This window comes from Notothenia rossii (genome assembly GCF_949606895.1).
Source record: "Notothenia rossii genome assembly, chromosome: 6".
Classification (NCBI taxonomy): domain Eukaryota; kingdom Metazoa; phylum Chordata; class Actinopteri; order Perciformes; family Nototheniidae; genus Notothenia; species Notothenia rossii.
The window spans coordinates 23,331,081-23,354,538 of NC_136909.1; the positions used below are offsets into that span (position 1 = coordinate 23,331,081).

The window sequence follows — 23,458 nt, forward strand, 5'->3', positions numbered from 1 at the left end:
ACGGGACAGCCACAGTGAGTTCAAGCTACACACTGGCAATAGGAGAACCATCACACCTGACTTAAGCAGAATTTGACCTAACTTTCTTGAGTAAGCCAACGCAGTCCAGATCTGGGCACATCAACATTTATTTATCTTTCTGTCCTGCTGTGTCTGCACACCACAGATGTGAAAAAGCATGAGGAGAGGCTCAAAGCATGGAAATAAAAAAGAGAGAAGAGTTGGAGGGAGAGGAAGAGATGAAGAAATATGAAGCCAAAGCTAGGAGAAGAATGGTGTGGGTAGCGTCCAAGAGCTACTAAAACTGTTTTTCATGCGGAGCTAATAAACATAAGTGAGGTATTCAATATGAACCTGAGCAGATCTGAGGAGAAATAGCATGTAAAAAGGAAAGCAAAGAAAGACATACTAGAAGATGAAAAGGCAAGTTCCTCTTTCCATAGACACGTCAAAATGTTTTGGAAATGTCTTGTGCAAAGCATAAAGAAAACGAGAAAGATCAAAGCTAAATTACAGTTTTGAGGGAAATAACCTAAATAAAGGATGGGGAATAATGAACCTGTGAAAAAAGCAAAGAGCACAGATGACTGGTTTTCTTACCTAGATTTGTTGCAGCAACATCAGCAGAAACATGAAAAAGACAGAGAAGGAAGGAGGTTGGTTAAATGTTCATATAAACATGATTATATAAATATTCAAAGGTGCACATGCTGGGTGCTTGTGTGTTTCCCGCTCGCCTGCCTGACTGTCGGCCCATAGGGAATCTTTCCTCTGCCTTGTGTAAACAGACCATGATTGGAAGTCTAAGTCAAAGCTGGTGATTCACAATCTGACTTATTAGCTACAGCAGAGCAAAAGCTATGCAGAGGAACATATTTTGTGTGTAGAACAGCGCAGGAATGTTTGTTTCTTACAACAGAATGAGTTATTTCCAATAGTCACTGCTTTATGCGTTTGCATTTGGTCAGAAGAAGAGCGATTGGGCTGGAAACGTCACCTAGGTGCAATAAATAAGCAAACATTGGAAACCTGCAGTGTGTGAGCTATTTAATAATTTTTCATTTGCGGATATTGTGTACAGTCCGCCACATTGCAAGAGAATATTTAATTTACGGCTTGATAGTGATAACAGAGAAGGCTGATTAAAGGAAACTAAGTCATCCAAAAATGTGCAGAACAATGAGACAAGACCAAACCAGAAACAGATTACGCCTGTGTCCAATCAAATAGCGTTTAAAGTAATCTGTGAAGGATTATGTCAAAATCTATCTCTACTAATATAAAACATGCTTCATTCTTAAACGGAATTTGACATGTGTCTTATTTTCTTGCCATTCCTATGTTTGCTGTATAATCCCTGTGAGTGAAAGTCTGTCACCGTAGCAGCAAATAATTAAGATTGTGGATAGTTAGAAAGGTAGTAATGGCTTTTACAACAACAACAAAAAATATATATATCCATATCAGAGTGTGTGTGTGTGTGTGTGTGTGTGTGTGTGTGTGTGTGTGTGTGTGTGTGTGTGTGTGTGTGTGTGTGTGTGTGTGTGTGTGTGTGTGTGTGTGTGTGTGTGTGTGTGTGTGCACGTGTGTGTGTGTGGTACAAGCATCACAATACATCTAAATAAGTCCCTACCATGTGAACACAACTGTTGAGCTAACTCAGTGCAGTGGTATTTTTCTTATCCAAAGTCATTTGGAAGTCCACACGACTCATTTCACGAGACCATATTAATGAGAACTCCTACAGGTACAGTGAACTGACAGGTTTAGAGATAAACAACTAATTAGAAGAGGTTTGGAGAGTCACCCTAATTGATGTCTGGTAAAGGCAAAGCCACCACCTCTCTACTCTTCAAAACATTGTAAAATCAAAACATGTTGACGGCAGATGTGACCTGTGAGACCAGATTAAATCAAAAACTTCTCACAAGTGCGGAACGAGGTGGATGAACAGCAGTGGCGAGGTGCAAGATGTCAAAACTATAAACAACAATCATGCTGGTGACAGCTACTGTAGGAGGGTGCGAGGCGGGAAAAGTACTGAAGCACCCAACAACAACAAAAACACACTCGCACAGCCAAACAGAGGTGAGCACACACACACACACACACACACACACAAAACACACACACACACACACACACACACACACACACACACACACACACACACACACACACACACAAAACACACAACAACTCTCGGTTGGCTTTCAAAACAAAGGTATTAATCATCATTACACACATACACACAAACGATGAACACGGTGGGCCGGGGGTTGGTGTGCCTGCGGGACTCGTCAAAGAGACACACTGACACCTCAGTGCAGCCGCTACTGCTGCTGTCATAGCAACCAAGGTCAAATGGTTTAAAGCTGTGTGTGCCTATGTGTGCGTGTACATGAGAAACAATTGTAACACGCTCCCAGAAGAACTGGTAGGAAATAATGAGCTGGTAGGAAGACAACACCGATCACTCCGCTGAGCACCACGGTACTACCTGTCCACTCCTACAAGCTGCCACACACAGGCTTTATTGAGATATAGATTTTCTAAACGACACTTAGATTACATTCAAGGGTTATGACACCTGTGGAGCAAAGGAAGAAATAAAGCAGAGTATTTCTGAGGCTTTCTTGGGTCGAGGTTGTACGCCACCTTGGTACTGAAACATCGTGTCTTACTATCAACAGGAACATATCTATCAACAACACCCACACTTATTAAGCATATACACCAGGGGTCGGCAACCTTTTTGATATGAAGTGCCATTTAAAAAAAAAAAAATTATCAGCGTGCCGACGATCGAGAATTATCAACGGGGGGGGGGGGAGCCTCACTGCGGGGAAGCAGTGTGTGGACCTTTCAACGAAACTTACACATTTACCACATTTAAATAATTTGGTTTAAACGGCATAATAATAAGGACAATCGTCCGTTCTGTGATTTTCCAGAACACACATGTTATGATATTAGGGTCATGCAGAGTGAGATGAGATCGCTGTCCCTTTAAGAGAGAGAGTGTGTGTGTGCATGTGTGTGTGTGGTTGGCAGAGCGACAGTGAGGGAACGTGTGTATGTTTCTGGAAGTGAAACGAGGCAGCAGAAAAACAGAGGTCTGTGATGTATTTTGTGAAACAGAAGAACAGCTAAATAAATGCAACGGCCTCCCAAGAAGAGCTCGCCTCTCTCCAGTCATTTAAGCTAAAGTGGGTTATTGAACCTGACGCTTGTTGCTTCTGCCCTCCTAGACTACGGTCTGGGAGCCGACAGGAAAGTTCAACACACAGATGGCCAGTCCGCCCCTTTGTAGCATATTATTTCGATGAGCAGATCGCCACTGGGCTTTCAACTAAAGACACAGCCACGCAAAAACTGCGGCATTTGTACAGCTCCTTATGGGTACTGCAATTAGTGAAGTGCTTTCCTCCGTGTTGAAACGATCAGCACTGCACCACGGAGGAAAGCGGCAGAAAGTCACCTGGAGTTAAAGAGAGCGGGGCTGCGTTGCGTGCATGGCTTCCTTCTGCAGCTAGACGCGCTCTGGCGGCGGTCTCGTTCAGGGTCCGAAAATACAATTTAAATATTATTGCACACTTATTCCACTTATTCCTAGTGTGCCACTGGTTACGGTGCTGCGTGCCAATGCTGGCACGCGTGCCAGGGGTTGCCGACCCCCTGATATACACTATCATATGCTATGTGAGAAAATGTAGCTTTACAGCCCTTTTTGAGGAGAAATTGTTTTATTTTGTTGTCTAGGCTACAGTACCTTAACTATGAAACACTGTTTGGGAAATTTGGGGGAGGGTGTTTGAGGATTATGTTTTAAAATGAAACCCCCCACCAAGCCGAAATAACCTTAATGAATCTGCAACAAAGCCCTTGTAAAAACATTGACAGTAAACAGCTGATAAATTGGACATGGCAACAGTCAAAATATATTCAGCCTGACTCATACTGAGGACTCTGCAATTAAAACTGAACAATTTGGCCACCAGTACACCTCCAATCACAGGTTTGAATCTCAAATGACAGCTCTTTGTCGGTAACCATTCGAGCTTCATGTCTTTTATGTTTTACCTTCATTAAGTTGGACTACAAGGTACAAAACGCACCAACCTAGTAGAACATATTATACATCATTCCAACCTTACAATCAAGGGGTGCTTGACAAAGAGAAACCCATCCAGACACCCTCCATGCACAGACTGAACACAATGTCAATGATGACTTTGTGCAGAGGATTTGAAGAGAGAGCTTTTGAAGTGCAACTCTTTTTTCCATCAAGTCCAATGTATTCTTGTTTCAGTCACTGAGGCATCCGTATCCTGACAGTGTCTGTCACAACAGTTGTAATCTTCAGTGGAGCGGTGTCACTCATAACACAATCTGTCACAATCCTCTGAAGAGGCGCACAAATAAAAAACTATATTTCTTTATTCTCATTCACGATTCAAAACAAAAGCCAGAGGTCGTCATTACAAGCACAGCCTGTCTAAAATTCGTAGAGGCTGGGATCTTGGGTACATACTAATGCTGTTTGAGTGAATAATTACTTCAGAAATACTTTGAAAAGCTCACAAAACATGGGCACACAAGTCCCATAGTTGCACATTCTCACAAATACCAGCACGAACACAAACAAGAGTTCGGTAACCCATATAAATCAGATGCACTGCGTTTATTTAATGAATAACGGCATGCATACTCAAATAATGTCTGATCAGGAGGGCAGAGTCTCAGTTCCAGGCCAGTGGCTGCAAATCAGCATTACTTTATAGTTCAACAACTCTCCAAGGCCTTGTAAAATATAATAAAATGACTCAACAGATATTTCCCCCCAAAAATAAAGCATTTTGGACCGAAGCTGCTGTTAAGTCTATATACATAACATGGATATTTATTTTTAACTATGACCGGTTCATCCCTTCACCCCACTTTATTGTTGCATCCCCCAGGGTTAATTTTCTGGTTCAATTTTCATTTTAAATATAATATATCCTTTACTTACCCAGTTTAATCTTGAACTGTTTCATTGTGGTTTAACAAGAGTGTGTGTGGTGAAACCGCAGGCTTGTTTTAATGCAGTATCTGAGTTTGGCATGTAGGCATTTGCTCATCAGCCAAACACTGTACACAGAATGACATAATAAAAATAACCTTGACCTCAAAGAAAACTTGCAAATTATGAAAACAAGTCAGGTCATCTATCTTAGACAGAACCCCTTGCCAATAAGATTTTTTTTGGGGCAGGAGTATTAATAACCTAACTTATATAAACATGAAAAGTTGGCCAGTAAAGACATTTGTGTTGGTATTCGGCCAACTGTCTGAGTCTGTTTCAGTATTTCCCAGCAACATATTGTATTACTTAAAATCTGACAAAGGCCTTAAAATAAACACTTAAAGCAGAAGGAATGTGTCAAATATGCTGTCATCAGGACATTGATCATTCCCTAGTGTTGATAGCTGATGGAGATGAGCATCTCCTTTTGACCTTTCTCTCTGAGCCCACCCCATCGTTGTCATGCCTGTTAATTTTAATTCCATCAATTCTCCCTCTCAATATATCTCTTGCTTTTTCTCTCCATCCTCCTCTTTCTGTCTGCATTACTCATCCAATGTCCCTGTTTCTCCTTCTCTTTTGTGTTAATTGCAGGAACCCGAGACAAACCTGACCTTTTCAGTGTAATCATCCCTTTGGCTCCACTAGATCTACACCCCGAGCCCAATCACTCGCACAGACACACATACTCAAGTACACCTCAATAAAACAACCTGAACACCACCATAGGTTAATCACAGAGTGAAAGTAGCTCCATCCAGGGACGTGATAATCATCCATTCCCTCTGGATATGCTCAACGTCTCCTCAGCACCCTGCAAAGGCCTTTACTCTCCAGCTAACAAAGCAGCCTGAGAGAAAACTGAAAATAATATTTCATTAGTGGTCACACTGTCTATACATGCTTTGTCTCTTCACAATGGAATTGCACATTGGCGGGTTGTAAGAAAAGAAATATATATATCGAAAGGATACTTTCAAATAATTCAAATGAGTGTTTTGTGCCTGGGCGTGTTCATTTCCAGATAATAAAATCAGTTTCATCTGCACTCTTGTGAGTATAGTATTGTCAGGTGTGCCTAAAGCTACACAGTGAAGCTAAGGTGGGAAATGCTGATACACTGCCATTGTCCACTGAAACCTTGAGGCCACAATGGCTCATGACAAATGATGTGCTGCCTCGATATCAAACTCTGTCAAAAGTTGTTTCATTGAAGAAGAATAAACGATTATTGGCCTATGGAGAAAGGAAGGATAGTGGGACAGATAGGTTGTCTCCTGACATGCCTGAGGACGACTGGTGACATGGACGATATTAGCCTTCCACTCACATTACCTCACACTAACAGTGATTAGATTCACAGAAGACACACACGAGACCGATGAACACATGCTGACCAGAAAGCAAAAAAACATTTACATTCCTACATCAACAGGCACCATGTGAAAACAGGCAGGGAGACGCACAAGGACGGAAACACACTCACACACATCCCATCAATTAGGAAAGAGCCATCGAGTGATCAGTAAAATCTGACTTCCAGCTATTAGTTGAGACGGCACGTTACGGATTGCTGCTGCTCCTCGGCCTTAACTCAACCTTTCTTTTTTCACTCTGTCTTTTTTAAGAGGGGGCAGAATAATTAATTACTGGTATCATTCCAATAAAGACATTAGCAGTCACTACATTTGTTCATTCTCTCACTCTATCCTCCAATTTCTCTCGTCCTCTCGGGTTCTGTCCCTTCGCTTTCCTCCGTCCCTCTCCCTCTCTGTGATAGATGAACATGCTTGAGAGCAGCTGTAATGCGGGATAGCTTTTAGGCAAAAAGAGAAAAACAGTAAAGCACGCCAAATTGAAAATAAAAGCAGGCCTGCCACAACAAAGTATGTCATGGTTGAAGGGTGATAAACAAGAACAGCACGTCCCGCTGTAGTCCTTCAGTGACCTCCATCTCTGGATGTGGCCAAAATCAACTATCCCTATTTGGAATTTCCTGTTTTGGCAACAACATTAGCAGACATATTGATAACATGTGTAAAAAGGAAAGAATTAATAGGTGTGTCATATTCTAAACAAATAAGTGCCAAAGCTCTACTGCATTTTAGTCAGCCCCTTTCAACTAATGTAATTAAATAAAGATAGTACAGTTGTGGCTCTAGAAGCCCATTGGTTAAGAGGATACCACAAAACAAAACATTCCTGATTGAATGCCACCGCCCCACTACAGCTCTAAGGTCTGAAAAACAAAGTTATTGTTTTCCCTGAAACAATAATGTAAGTATTTGTTATGCTTTTTCACCAGCAGGAGTCATAAGATAAAAGACTCAGCTTAATATAATTAAAACACATTCTCTCTCTCTGTGGGTTTCTCATAGATGAATGTATTGATTTTGTTGACCCGAAGTATTAATATCAAGGGCAAAGCCATACAATCTGGGCAGGGAAGAAGCCTGATCAATTAAGACTCCATTTATTATTCACATCTTGTTAATTTCCCCCACTGTATAGGGCAGGCCTCTCATGAAGCTACATTATAAAACAAACAAAGACAAGGGGGGATAAGAAAAGACAGGAACCTATGGAAAGTATCAACTCTGCTCCTATAACAACATATTATTGTAATATATTCTAAGTTGTTGCCAATGATCACATAACCATTGCACCTGTGTGCTTAAAAATTGTGGGGAAAAAACAAAGCTACATCTATATGCTGATTCCTCATTTTCTCCTTGTTCCCTGAGGACGTTATGAGATAGCGTTCGCTCTGTAATGGCCCAATGCGCTGCAGCTTTTAGGGGTAAATTGATGTCAGTGACATCTTTGTAGGTTTGCATAAAAACCGTGGGAAGAAGAGCAGAAGAAAAAGTTTTGCTGGGGGGTTTGAGAGCAAATTGACAGCAGCCTGCGCTATCTGGTGCTTTTCAGATCCTCATACCCATGCTAACCTTTCTGCAATCACAGTCCAGCATGCTGGATTCAGCTTTGAGCAGCCCACACTACCAGCTCCAGGCTGTGAACACACAGCATCTACTCATACCTCTCAAAGAAGTAGAACTTTTTGGAACACTAAGTGGAAAAAACTTTCACAAACAATTTAAATACATTCAAATAAATTACATTATACATTACAGACAATTAGCTAAACATATATAATCATGCAAATTAAAAACCTTTGTCAGTGAAATTAGTTTGGATTAGAGCTTTGCCCATTCTTTTTATGGTGCAGAATAAAATGTACCGTGCCACACAGCAAACAAATATAATGAAGCACAATGACTCATTGCAGAAATGCATGATTTTCTTGATTATGGGTCAGCCAAACCACTATCAGCCCAATGGGGTGCAACATCAAACTGTGATGCAACGTCTGTCATATGCTGGTGAAGATTGATTTTTAACTAAAGACATGGGAAACTGTTTCACTACTATGATTATGCAATCTAAAAAAGAACAATGATTTTATACAATAAAGAGAAACATCTGAGGTAGAAATGGACAGTTCATGGATGATTTAAATAAAGCTTGGTTCATGCTGAATATCCTGGCCCACAATCCTTATCTGAAGATGTATTCATGTTGGATGAAGTAAACACCACATTTAAATACATTTTCTGAGATTACAGACCAAGGTTAATCACCAGCCAACATTTCAACGGTGCCCACACTTGACAGTGAGACAGCAGGGACAACAGGTGATGGAGCAGCATTTGATGTGAAACCTAACAACTTCAGGTTGCACAGCAGGAAGCAGCAGCTTGAGTTTGTTAATACTGATCCAAACTGGGAGATGACTCCCCAGTTTAAGGCTCAGAGCAGGAACATTTGTCAAAGTTTGGACACAGCGTGATCTTTTCATTAAGAGAAGATCTGTGACCTGACATTTACAACACCCGTTAAAATGAAGATGAATTACATATTTCACAAGGTGGCAAAAAAGGCATCCATCTCTCTGCCTTACCCTCTCTCTCCCTCTCTCCCCCTCTCTCCCTCTTATGAAATGTGGTACAGTTAGTGGCTTATTAATTTAAATGTACTGCATCAGCCTATCCTAGGTGAATATGCTAATCAAAAATGTTGAGGCTTGATGAAGTATTTTACGAGATGCCGTAAAAGTAGTTTGGGGAAATTCACTGTCAGGTTCAATTGCTCAAAGTGACTGTCCAAGGAGAACCATATCTCAGCCTATGTATTAAAGAGGATGTGGACTGATTTAGGAGGCACATTTGAGGAACCTTACTGTTGTTACAATTGAGTTATCAGTGACAGGGCTTCTATCAAATGAAATCTCTGCATATTACAATGAAATAAAAGATCCAAGCTACATTTTGGAAAGCGTAACTATCAAACATATAAAAGGATGTCCTACATGTTTCAAAAGACCCTATAAGGTTTAACATTATTAAAGTATGACCCCACACACCCCCTAATGTTTAGTTTTATCATATTCAATCATTCAATTGTATTTATATGTGGACTTTCCAGTTCATCTAGAAGTTTAACTTTCAATAAAGCTGATTTATTGTATGCTGTTCTTGCAATATTTAAGTGGGTGGTCAGGATCAAGTTTAATATTGTGACAATCCCCACTGTCCATCTTCGAGTATATTCTACTATCAGTAGGGAATGAGCCAGGTAGCCAGTACCTTTATAGCACTGCTGCAGAGCTTTGCCTCAGGTGTTGCAGATTATTTTTTGAACTGCTCATTCAAACAACTTTACACTTCACATCCGGGTCCTAAGGAATACACCCGCATGATATAGTTAAGTCCCCTATAATGGTATATACTTACAGTTTACATTATGGGTTGGGCTGGTGAAAACATAACAACCCTATTTAGATTTGTTAGTTTGTTTATCAACAAACATATTATTATATTAATCATATTGTGATATTGCTTGTTAGTTAATCAATATAGGTTGGATTTAGAGCTTGGGACGCCATCAGCAAAGGTTGCTAAGGTAAGCTACTAATTAATTTGCCAGAATGTGTAATAATGATAAATGCTAGTTCAGCCTGTTTGTTTGTGATGCCTTCTCGTTTTCTTTTCATATTAAGAGGGCCTTTTAAAAAGGTCACCTAAGATGCAAAACCCACTGTTTCATGTGTTTTATACATACATACATACATGTATACATACATACATACATACATACATACATACATACATACATACATACATACATACATACATACATACATACATACATACATACATACATACATACATACATACATACATACATACATACATACATACATACATACATACATACATATGAGATTCAGAAAGTTTCAGGAAAAAATATTGTCTTATTTTGTGCTGATCCATCTATATTAAAACCTGTCAGAATATGAGCTGATCAGATTTGGCCACTTCATGATGAAACAACTAACTAACCAAGGTACCACCCCTCCCTCCCCCCCCCCCCCCCCCCCCACCTTATCACCTGAACTCCTCCTACTGTAGAGCACCATTGTGTGTTTTTTTTTTAAACCAGACACTTCCACAGAGGGGCGGCGAGAAGCAGTTAATTTGCATTTATAGCTACAGCCAGAGAATCAGCACTTTTGGAACAGGGCTGAAACGAAGGGGTTTATGGGATGCTACAATGCATGATATGTTTGGTATTTCAGGCCAAACACTTCAAAGACATGTTTTGTATATGTGAGACCTATAATATTTTGTAGAAAAAGAGTATAATAGGGGACCTATAAGGCTCAACATGAACTAAGAGTCAGTTATACTAAGAGTTATTGCTTATATCGAAGACTCAAGTCATTATTAATATACTAGATGTATTGCTTCTTTGATATTGTTAATACACAAATATATGTATGGTGTTCTAGCTGAAAGAGCAGAGACAGACTGAGCATCTAACCAAACTCAAGGTTAAGTCCCCCTCTTCATGCCCTGACATTGCACCCATGACATCTTTAAATTGAACAAACCAGATGCTGATATAAAAGCAAGATCAAAGAGAGATGTAGAGTAACACTGTGAAGAGCAGGGATAGAAGAAGAAAATCTACTTCACTACATGTGTTTCTCTTTATGTAGGACTTTTGCTACTGTCCACCTCTTTCTGAATACTCCTCTCCCTTCACGCCGTCAGCAGTTATTCCTCTATGAAATGCTCTGATCGAAGAGTGATTTGCATGATTGCATCTTCTATACCTTGCATTAATAGTGTAGTAGGGATGAATGGCTAATGGCCTTTCACATTTAAGTAGCCATCTCAACCAGCCATCACATCACAGCTCCTTCAATCTGCTAATGAAACAGGTTTTTCTCTCCCTCTTACTTTCTATCTCTATAATTCCCACTCTCTAAATAGACACCTGGTTCAGGAAGGTCAAGTTACATTCAAGTCCAAAATGAAACATAAATGTGAAATCAAAGTAAGAAAATCTGCGTATGCGAAGAGGTGTGTTAATGACGAAAAATATTTGATAAGCTGCCTCAAATCTTCTAAAAAGTTTTAAATGAATACATGCAGTGCTTCACACCTGTTTAGTAAAGGTATAGATTATTATCATGCTTCTATACTGCTAGAAGCAGCAGTAGCAGTAGACGTCTCTCCGTCCTGGGAGAGGGATCCCTCCTCTGTTGCTCTCCCTGAGGTTTCTCCCATTGTCCCCTTTAAACTGTGGGGTTTCTCTGGAAGTCTTTCCTTGTACGATGTGAGGGTCTAAAGGCCCGGACACACCAAGCCAATTTTGGCCGTCAGGCCAAAGATGAGTGTCGAGACGCCCTACTTAGATTGGTGTGTCCCGCACCGTTGTGTCTTTTCAGCCGTGCCAACGCCTTTTCGTCGAAAACCCGCCGAAGGCAGTCGGCAAAAGAAATCACTCTGATTGGCTGTTCAGCTAGCGAATCAGTGCATGAGAAGCAAAACGGAAGTGAGGGACCCAAACAAACTATTAAGAAGGCAAATCTGAGACTTCATTTAACTCCAGCTCTCGACACAGGTTCGGGAAAGCCCCATGAGCTTTTCGTTGTAGAGTGAAAATGGAACGCATGGTCGTATTGATATTCTGTACAAACTGTGAAGTCTGCTGAGACAAATGTAACATTTGAGATATTGGGCTATATAAATAAACATTGATTGATTGATAGATTATTGATTACTTGATCAGTAGAAATATAACCCAGCAAAAATCATTGTTTAAGTAATTTGTCAAGCAAGTTGTCCAATGAATGTTCTGCTTTTCCTGATCTTTAATCATAATAAACTGGTCAATTTATTGTTATTTAATCCTTTTTTATTGTTGTTTTAACTTTTGTGGAACAAAATACACCAATTTGGGCTTAGGAAATATATGTCTAGCCTTTTTTATTATCGTCTTTTATTTTATAGACCAAGTCCTTTGTAATTAATAAATGCTTGATTAAAAAATATATAATAACTTCAGGCTCTATAAATTGTCTTATAAACTCATATTTAAACAACAGCAGGCACACTTCTAATGTTAACAACACGTGTTTTCAAACAGAACATAAGCGTTGGGAGATTGTAGAAAGAGTCTGTTTTCCTCTGCCTCGGGCCATACTGGAGGAACATATTTGTGTGTTTGTGTTTCAGCAAAAGCTTGAATTGTTTTCCCATTTGGTTAGACAGATTCCAAAACCTCATACCACAAGGTCATAGATATCACACTCAATTCAAATGTGTATTCTCTCTGGGTTATGGCAAACTCATCTAACCCCCCCACCACAACCACCTTTGTACTGCCTCCCGCCAGGCTGAATTTCCGTAATCTTCTGAATCAGCTGCCAATAGATTTCCCACAAGAGTTCACACTCTTATTGAACATCCAGAGGATAGAAAGGGGAGATACCCTCAACGCCAATGTGAATACACATATCACCATGCTGTGCCTTCACATTGGAAAAGGCCCGCAAAATTCACACTTACTGTACATATAAACGCACACACCCACATACACATACCGGCTAGGCTCTAGAGACCTCTGTTAATGGTGTTTGGATTCCAGGGGATCTGACAGGACCTTGGAGCAGAGGAAAGTTTAAATAGTGATTGCTTTGACGAAAGGAAAGATGACGCCAGAGAAGAAGGGAAGGCTGGATAGAGGAACGAAGTAAAGTAGGGAGGAAGGAAAATATAGATTCAGTAAACGCAGGAGGGTGAATGGAGCAAGGGACGAAAACAGAAAAAAAGAAAGTCGGGGGGTGAGAATGTATAAGCCTGAGCAAATAGTTATTACCAGTCTCTGAAGGGTGGCGGCGTGAGCTGAATAGACTGGGACTTGGAAACCACTGTTACCGGTGGTGATAGGGGACCGCTTCACAGCCCTGCAATCTGACAAAGGCTTAGTAGGTAATGGAAGCAGACCTCCGACGGCAGAAAAACATAAGAGTGTTAGCAAGCTATAAGAGCCGAGCATCAGATAAGTCCAAACCCTCTTTAGGTCTGACAAAGTAAACGTTTAAACGTCAGAGATATTTATCTCTTATGATTTGTCAAATGTGAACACCTGAAACTAAAGCCACAACCAGGGACTGTGGAATATTCATTTGAAGCACAGCAAACGGATGTGTGAGTGTTTTAAGAGTGTAACTTTGCCTAAAAGCCCAGGAACAGGCTGCTTAGAATAGCAAGCAACGGTTCTGCTTTTATTTTGGCAAGACAACCAACCGCAGCTGCCGGGGCACAGTTTTGTCACTGACCTTGTTATTTGACCTCATAAAGGCCAGGCACAACTTTAAAAAGATGCATTATCTTAAACTCAGGGGTTAGCTAATGTTAAACCAACCAAATGCCTAAAGGTAAACCAAACTGCACAGGCCAAATGCAAAGTTTAGGTACAGCAGAGAACTTGGCCTGGAGTTCATCTCTGAGGAGAGAAAAACCAGGAAATAAATGTAAGAATAAAAGTAAGCAGTCACAAACAGTGAATGGAGGCACACCACATATGAATAAAAATAGTTTTATCTTTCGATTTAGTTCAGTTTCTCAAAGACAGAAGAGGCCATTTTATACCAGTTGCGGCTGAAATGAAATTAGAAAGTTAAGTCAGATTTCCCATAGTTCCTGGGGGTTTCTGGTGAATGCATCATTCTGCTCCCAAACATTACATTTGAGGTTTGGCTTCTGATGGCCTGATCAGCACAGACGGGCCATAGATCATGGCTTGGGCAGCTTTGTGTTGACTCGAAGAAAGGGGGAGGTGAGTTTTCTTGGGTGTGTGTCTGCATTAGTGTGCTTGGCCGGTGAGGTCATAAGCATACATTGTACATGGATATGCAATGCAATGACATGTATTTATCATAATCACATCATGGTCCAGCAATCGGTAACACCAGCTCTTTATAAATAATAAGACCTAAATAGTGCAACCTAATTGAATGAATCACTGGTATAAAACTAGCTAGAATATACTTATTTTAGTAATGGATTCAAAAAAGTTAGGAACTTCTATTGAATTAACCTTAGTCTGCAGTTCTGTTCCCAACCAGAGAAGTTGCTACCAAGCAGCTTGCATGTGCAGGCTTTCCAGAGGCTAGACCCACACAAACACACACAAGCACATGCATACCAAAACAAAGACAATGAATAACAATCAGCTCGGTATTTGTCCCCAGGAGCTTCTAATACAAACCAGGTGCGCAACAATAGCGGTTAATAACTCCAATTTACTTTATAATTCAGGTCTCATTACAGAGTACTGTTTAAAATACCAATTTGAAATAGTGAATCAGCAACGCAGCAAAAATGTTTATCCCTAGAGACTAATACCCCACCTAAGCAATTCAAACAGACGCAAAGTCCCCTCCCTCAATTTAGCATGCAGGCCTTTCTTTAGTATAAAAATGGCCTCAAAACCCTGGGTAATTTTCTTAATCTAGGCCTTATTCTCAACATTTGCATAAAAATGTTCACTTTTGAGGCTCCCCAAACAGAACACGGCTCTAATACGCAATTACTCTCCTCAATAGTGGTGGCTAATTACAGAGGTGTCAGAAAAACAGGTAGCAGAACAGAGAGGGGGGTCTCTGATACAATGGCTATAAGGTGCTAGTCCGCCACATGGGACCGAGTGGCTCAATGGAAAGCAGTAAATTCATTTAGGCTGGCTTCATTAAACCCTGTTCCTAGGGCCCTGCATCATGCCCTCCCCTTTGCTCTCCCACTCTCCCTGCTCTCATTTGTGGGGCAGCGGATGTGCTGTGGGTAAGAAGAAGGCGATCACAGAAATGAGTGCAATACAAAGGGAATGGGGAACGCTGTAGGGAGTAAAGGAGGGGGAAACAAAGCAATGAGAAGAAGGGAAGAAAGAACAGCAGGAAAGGAAGGAAGGAAGGAAGAAAGGGAAAGGTTGTTTTCAATAAAGCAGCACAGCAATTCAAAAAAAGAACAGGGTAATAATACATAAAGTGCTTGTGGGATAGAACAAGGGCATGAGGACATGTGCTCATTTGATGATAAAGAAATAAGGCATAAAAGGATGAGCATATACAAGAATAATTTTGAACATGGCTTTTGTTTTATTCATTTGACCAAGTCTTCCAAAAGCCATAGAGAGCAGATGAAGAGAAAATGACAGCTTTGTTTTTCAAACACTGGCGAAGGTCACCAGCATAGTGAAACAAGGGCAGTCGTGCCCCATGGTCTCTTTACCTTTTAGATTATACGGGCAACTTTCTGACCCCACGGTATGGATAACCATAATAAGCCTCAGCCCCTGCTGTGTACCACATGTAAGCCAAACATATTCACAAACAATAAATTCAACTTATGCATTGAAATTCTGACCAGTCTACTCACTCAAAAACCGAACTACTCATAAACCTTCCACCTCTGCATAACTTCGATAGACTCAATCCAACACCACTGGCTTTGATTTACACCATTTTGTGGGAAATGTAATAGGGAACTCTAAAAACACAATGTAAGTGTGTTGTAAAATGGACGTCATCGAGTAGAGATTTGCCATCTTATGCAAGGAAAGAATCCACTGTCTGAATGTAATTTGAAGTATTGGAGGCTTCCTTTAGCCATATAAAATGAGTGCTGATGCCCAATCTCTTCAACAGTCACCATCTTCAGTCCACTGCTTCGGTTATTTTGGTTGTGCAATTACACAACCTACCGGTACTTGCTTTTTGACACGCTGATTCTAAGTGACTCAAATCACTTTTACACACGACCCACACACCCAGCAACCTGGTGAACACACACTGCTCGCTGTAGACACCTCTCTCTGGTCGAGGTTCCCTAAGTGAGAGTCACACACACAGAGCCTTAGAGCTCATAATTGATTAAGCTCACATTAAGCTACAAAAAAAAATTACAATATGCATTGGCAGATACCGTTTTGGCTAAAGACCAAAGTATCCATGTACAAAGATATGCACAGAAACAAATAACCCGATTTGTTTGTCTGGTAGACAAACTGTAAACAGCAGGATTGACTTATACTGTATTAAATCTTCAGTAAAAGAAAAACAATGATTGTGTTGAGCAAGCAAGGAAGGGTTTTGCTAAATAAGTCAGACATTAGCGATAAAAATGCACTTGTCTTTTCTGAGAAAAAAAACTCCATGAAGTTAGGTCAGAAAACCATGTAATATGTTTCTGATGAAACAGATAAATCAAACAATCAGATTTCCTGCTCAATATTCCGAAATGTAACCTTCAGAGTGGAATTATTATGGAAAAAAATCCACAAGAACAAAGGAATTGGATAAAAGCTTACAAATCAGATCAAGTCTAAAAACAAAGACATACAATAGGATCAAGGGGAAAATCAAATGAGAGAAGATTACACTAAGCGCAGACCTTTCGGAAGATGCACAATCTACTCTGCATACATTTGGCATAATCCAATGGCAGGTTATAAATCATGGTCTCCATTGACTTATTCTTTTATCTGCTGGTCTGTTACTAACCTGAAGAAGTAATAACTTTCTGAGCATGACGGTAAACCTACATATGGGAAAAAACGAAATAACTGGAAAAACATGTTTGGTATAAATGGGACCAATAATGATGATGTCGAGGGCTAACAATGTTGTTAGCATGGATTTCAGCTCAGTTTCAGTGTAAGGCTCATGACTCATTTTATGAGATATTAGCGCTTCAAGGTCCGTGTCTAATGTGGTTCCACAGCTGTGAGATGCTGGGTTTCCCATACAATGATTACATTTGGACGTTCCACGAGGTCATTTAAACACTGCTGAGATACATCAATGTTTCGAATTTAGAGTGATACTGTACTCTAATCTGGCATTTAAAAAGCAGTACTCCACATCAATGCTGAAATAATTCTATCAGAATCAGAACATGTGGCTAAAATGTCATATTAGCAAGGCTGACAGAAAATAAAAAACAGAAGAATTAAAGTAATAAAATCTAACAGTGTTCAACGCTGCCTCCTCACCAGACATGCATGTTCATTTTTGCTGTTTTCGCTCCCTTGAGCTCTAATGTAGATGTTTTGTTGCAAAACATTGCCACCATGACCTGCACTTAAGAACTGTTGGTGCTGCAAGTCCTTAGTCACTGAGAGAGGGTGATTAGAGTCAAAGAATACTTAAAGCCCCTTTTAAATACACCAGCTGTTTAGTTGTCACTGACAGCATATCACAAATAAAGTCTTATGACTTCCAGAAACGAAAGCAATCCAATCAAACTTAACACCTTAGAGCAGCAGAGTTGTGTGGCAAGCAAAATGGATTGTAAAGCAACATCAACATATTTTACTTTTTTATGTCACACATTTCCATAGGTTTTGACATACACAGGGAGGAGTAGTAGGCTGCCGGCCTTGAATCTGTCCCTGAATACAACAGCAGCTCTCACGCTGCTGTAGCCCATAAGCTCCAGCTGCTTGCTTTCATTGTGTCTCTGCGCCGCGCCACAATGTTCCTCCATCTCCGATACTTATCAACGCACTGGAGTTTGACGCTGCCATTACTCAAAATTAATAACCAAGGCAGCATGTTTATCATAGCACACTTTCACACCCAACCTGCCAGAAATAATCACTTCAGTGTTTGTGTGTGTGACAGGCAGAGAGGAAGAAAGAAAGAGGGAGAACAGGAGAAGAAACACAGAAAGACAATTGAAAGAGAGATGAAGTGTGAAAAACAGACAGAAGCAAAGGGAATAAGTGCCTGACGAAAGACATAACAGAGGGAAATGAACTGAGAATCTGATGCATACATACGTGTGCATTTTGCCGTACCTAATCACTATGCCTCCATTACTTCCCCCGTTGGTTTTCCCCGCACCTTTTCCTACCATCATGTCTGACAACAGGGCAACACTGGTTCTCCTTGTGTATTCACTCTGCTAAGCAGGACTGTAATCTCTGCCGACAGCCAATCTGCTCCAACAGCGCAGGCCTGAGTAAATAAAAAAAATGTCGGGGGTTTTTAATTTACAAATCGTGTGACTGCCTGGCACAGTATGGCAATGAGCTCACCACTGGAGGGAGAGAAAACATACAGTGGTATATATGGTAGCGTTACTAACATTGTAGATCCTCTTGCTGTCTGTGTGAAAATACAACAGTAGAGAAAGAGAAGTGACAAGGACAGGGGACGGCCCCTCAGCACCTCTGCTTGAATCTGGAGGGACAGGCGGTGGAGAAACAAGACAAGGACAAAGGACTTACAGTCGCTGGTTTGGGCTCCGGTGACAATTGTCGTGGCATTCAGAAAAAACCTCCAAGAAAGCCAAAATAAAAAAAGAGAAGCAACCTAAAAAATAGCGTGCTAGAGGAAAGCTATAGTGAGGTCATACAATAGATGTAGACACTTCATATTACCTGAGGGATTTTCTCACTTTCCCAAAGTCTCATGCTTTCTCTCACAGAGATTAATCTTTGCGCTGAACTCAGAGCTATGGGGGTCAGTTGGAGGATTCCTACCCAGCAGAAACCATGAGTATGTCCTTATACTTCTTCAGCAGCAACACTCAGCTGAAGGTAGTCCTTATTTGTGTCGAAAATGCTAAGAAAGGAATTAAGGATCTCTGAAACTACAAGCTCTTTTACCAAGGCCCCTTTTTATAAAACTGACAAATGAAAGATAACTGGTAAAAAAATCTTTAACTTTTTCCTGCTGAGTATAATGGCCTTTTATTATATTTTATTGTACATAATGTTCGTTGGTGACCAGCAATTATCACATAATATCTAACACATTTTATTTAACAACTGTGCTTATTCATGAGCAAAACCCCCTTGTTTTTAAACTTATTTCAGACTGTACATTTTTAGCATTTTCTGATATGATTTTTGAAACAGAAACAATAAGGTTTACAGCATTAAATAATAAGCGAATAAACTCCTTCTTCTTGTAGAGAGGTAAACATGATTTATCAGGACATTTAAAGTACTATAATTGCACCCACATTTAAATGGCTGGAGGCTCAAAGGTGTCCAAGGTATTTTCAAATTCAAACCCTTTGCTAATAACCTGATAACGCTAATGTAAAGTGTCAGCCGGTGTGCACAGAGGAAACCTGCTGGCCTGCAGTGAAAGCTTGTCCTAAAGGCCAGACACACAGCCGTGCACAAATACGGATTGAAGTTCTCTTAGGGTCCTCAACAAATATCTCTTATAGTAAAAAGTATAAACATTAACCGGTAGGGAGTTTGCTACAGAAGCCTATCTTTTAGTTTGTATGCGTTAATTGTTAATGGAAATGTAACAGATTTCACACAAATGAAACTAAATAAAATGGTTAAATCATTTGGGCTTTATAGAATATCTGAATGTAAAGGTGTAATGCTCCTTTAATAGAATATTTTTGCCTGATTGATCATACCTTGGTGAGCATACATTTGATGATTTGATCTTGAAGTGTAACTCCTTGACTTTACTTTGAGTAGGAGAAAATCACTTGGTAAATGTTCCTCAGTCTTTTAACTCTTCTCCCTCTTACTCGCTCTTCAGACTCTCAGAAACTTGACACATACAGGTCCTGATCATCTTCTTCACTGTGGCCAAGCAACCAACTGTCAATTGACATGTCGTTCATCATTATTATGTGTATCAAGTACTTATACGATTTCAGGGTTTAACACTTCTCCAGGCACTGTGGGATCTGCCAGCTGGCTGCGACAGAGGCTATTTGGAATAAGCTTCCAATGCAAACGCCTCCAAATACACACACCTCACAGTTGTAGAGAATTCGGAGAGAATGCTTCTCCAATTATTTCCCACATTATAAGCTCCTGAAAGTCAGAGAGGGCCCCCGGTCATCCCTCACGTAGTCCGATGACTGTGTGAGAGGGGACACAAATGTAGGACAGACTATTTGGGCTGTGATTTGTGATGCTCATGTGTGATGGATATGCAGAGAATGTTGGCCCGAAGAAAAAAGGGTATGAATATTGATTCCCCGAATTAAATTAAGCTGCTGGAAAGACTAAGAGAAGAAGAAAGAGAGAGAGAAAAAGAGGGAAATTCCAGGGTTTTTGGGAAAAGCTTCCAACAAAACGTAACTCAAAAGAAATGACTCACTTATTCCATGCATCTGCTTTCAGTGCAGACTAGTGGCCGACTAACCAGAGCTTACTCACAAACACATACAGTACATACAGACATAGACGGAGGGGAACACATAAATCTGCATGTCAACACAGGCTGTGTGAGGCAGGGTTAATGTTAGCAGAATAGATGCTGACTTTGAGCAAAACCACTGAAGAGGCGTTACCGCAAACTTTATTGCAGCACACTCACACACATACAAACAGAAGGATACAATTCACATAAAATCCATGTTTAATCTCCTTATTTCTGGCAAATAATGTACAATATAATAAAAACGTATTAGACAAATGAAAAATGATACTATTAAGTCAACAGTCTCCACTGGGCAAATAACTCTAGATATAAAAGAATCTCTACGCACAGACACAACAGAACAAACACAGAATAACAACTACACCATGGGCACAATATAAAGGCAAGACCATGTTTCTGCAATAGATACAAAAGGACACCAAGCAACAGAAAACGAAAGATAACCATTTCACTTTGACACTGTGTTTTCAACTTGGTTCTCAAAAGTGAGCGCCATCATTTTGCGCTGCTGTTCCACTTTGATCACGATACGCTCCCCGTTTTCAAATTCTATGACATTTGAAAAAACACAATCACACATTGGTCTACGATCATTGCTGAAAGAGAATACAGAAAAATAACAGGGCTAACAGTGGCCACCTGCAGCACATCACATCCTGTCTCCACAAGAAATGAGGGTGAACTCAAAATTGGCGTCCTACTGTCCCAATCTGCCTGTCAGACTGTGACGATGGGAGCCCATAGTTGGTCGACATACCAGCTTTTCTTACACTGGGACGCTGTTTTTGGCCATTACTGAGGAAGATAAGGGGAGCCAGAGGACACAGGGTTTATTATTTTATTTTATTTTACAGATAAGAGGAGAGCAGAAGAAAAAAAGAAGAAGAAGGGACAAAAAAATTACTGAAGTGCTTTACCTCCCAAGGAGCTCTATCTCTCAAATTGCACCTTGTGGGGGGACAAATTGATCCTGGAAATAAGGGGTCATTTCCTCCGCCTGTTTACCTGCTCGCAGCACACTGTCACCACTTTGAAACACGCTCACCAAAGCTCACCCAGCTGTGCCCTCGCTGAGTTAATGTTAGTAATTCTGGTCTTCACTGTGACAACAAGTGGGTGTGTGTTAGCTTTCCCAACAGCAGTGACCCTGATGACCTTTGAATCTTTGAACTTTAAGCCAAATAAAACAATTTAGCCTCTCTGCGGAGATACACTGTCTTTTACTTACTACTTTTCAAACCAATATCAGATGAGGTACTTGAGTGTTGACATAATAAAAAAATAAAAAATCTGATTTGATCAATTCTTATTTAGAATCACTCAGTGACTCAGACTCATCGAATCATGGTCCTAATTTGAGTACAAAATATATGTAAAAAAAAAAGAGGTTGACAGAAAAACCAAATTGAAAATCCAAGTGTGTACAATCCAACCATCACATTCAACTGTCAACTCAATGTCTTGAAATCTTACCTCATCAAACAAAATCTCTCTCAAACGCAATGAGGTTAGTTACACTTAACCATGCCGTGAAGAGCCACAACCTGCATCCGCAGAGACTGGGGAGATGTGAACTTTTAAAGAGCTTATCTTAATTAAGAGTTTCTCCTGTCCTGGTTGAATATTAAATGTTTGAACACAGTATGGTACAATCATTAATGCCTGTTGTTTTATAGCTTATTTTTAACTCCTCCCATGCCTTTGTTGTATTTATTACAAAAACAAATTAAGTCATAATTCTGGTAACTTGACACATCGCTCTAAGGCTGTAGTTTGTAGTGGAAACACATTATCACAGTTTGGCAAGCTGCGGCTAACACACACACACACACACACACACACACACACACACACACACACACACACACACACACACACACACACACACACACACACACACACACACACACACACACACACACACACACACACACACACACACACACACACACACACACACACACACACACACACACACACACACACACACACACACACACACACACACACACACCCCTTAAATAAACACCCTCTCCTCTTCACTGCGCCGAACTGTGTGACTGTAAAGTGTAACAATAAAGCGGCTTATGACCGGACTGGAGGCTTTTATTTGCTCCTTGAGAAGCAAGTACACAATACACGCAAACACGCAGCTCCAGGAGGAAGGGCAATGGAAATGGCCCTCCGCTACTTTTGATGGATCTTTAAAGAAAATAAAACATACTCCTTTGGGGTGGGGTAGCATCAGAGCAGCAAGCATGCAAGACTGTCCGCCTCGGCCTTTTACTCCCCTGCAGCCTCCGCTTAATACACAAGCCAACAACACAGCAACTGTATGCTGCAACAAACACACAATACCCTAGCTTTACCTCACACACACACAGCATTTTCAATTCCAATATTCTCACAGGTGATCCAGACAAATCCAGTCAGACACACATACACCTTCAGCTCCTGAACCAATGCAGTAAATATCATTATGGCATCAATAAAAAGGATGTGTGTGTGTGTGTGTGTGTGTGTGTGTGTGTGTGTGTGTGTGTGTGTGTGTGTGTGTGTGTGTGTGTGTGTGTGTGTGTGTGTGTGTGTGTGTGTGTGTGTGTGTGTGTGTGTGTGTGTGTGTGTGTGTTAAAGGGAAGAGGTTGATAACACCATGTGCTTTGGGGATTTCACCAAACTCCATTTTTTTGTATTGAAAGAAGGCGGGTAAGGTATTACCATAACCTTCCCACCATATGACTGCTGTTTACTCAATAATGCAAGAAAATTGTCACACATGCACACCCACACACACAGACACACACACACCCTTTGTTGCTATGCGCCAT

At 40.5% G+C, this 23,458-nt stretch overlaps 1 protein-coding gene across 7 annotated transcripts in view; it reads right to left on the minus strand.

The window, feature by feature from the left end:
* fbxl17 (F-box and leucine-rich repeat protein 17) overlaps nucleotides 1-23,458 on the minus strand; it is a 206,216-nt gene that overhangs the window by 101,777 nt on the left and 80,981 nt on the right. Inside the window, exon 9 of one of the 7 annotated variants that reach the window (XM_079686442.1) lies at nucleotides 582-600. The exons of 3 other annotated variants lie outside the window; for them this stretch is intronic. In XM_079686442.1, the coding sequence (XP_079542568.1) occupies nucleotides 597-600 (4 nt within the window). In that variant the 3' untranslated portion in view covers nucleotides 582-596. Of the gene's footprint in view, nucleotides 1-581; nucleotides 601-18,364; nucleotides 18,441-20,781; nucleotides 21,180-21,209; nucleotides 21,426-23,458 lie in introns of those variants that run through there. 3 more of the 7 variants (XM_079686439.1, XM_079686441.1, XM_079686438.1) reach the window with 3 other exon arrangements.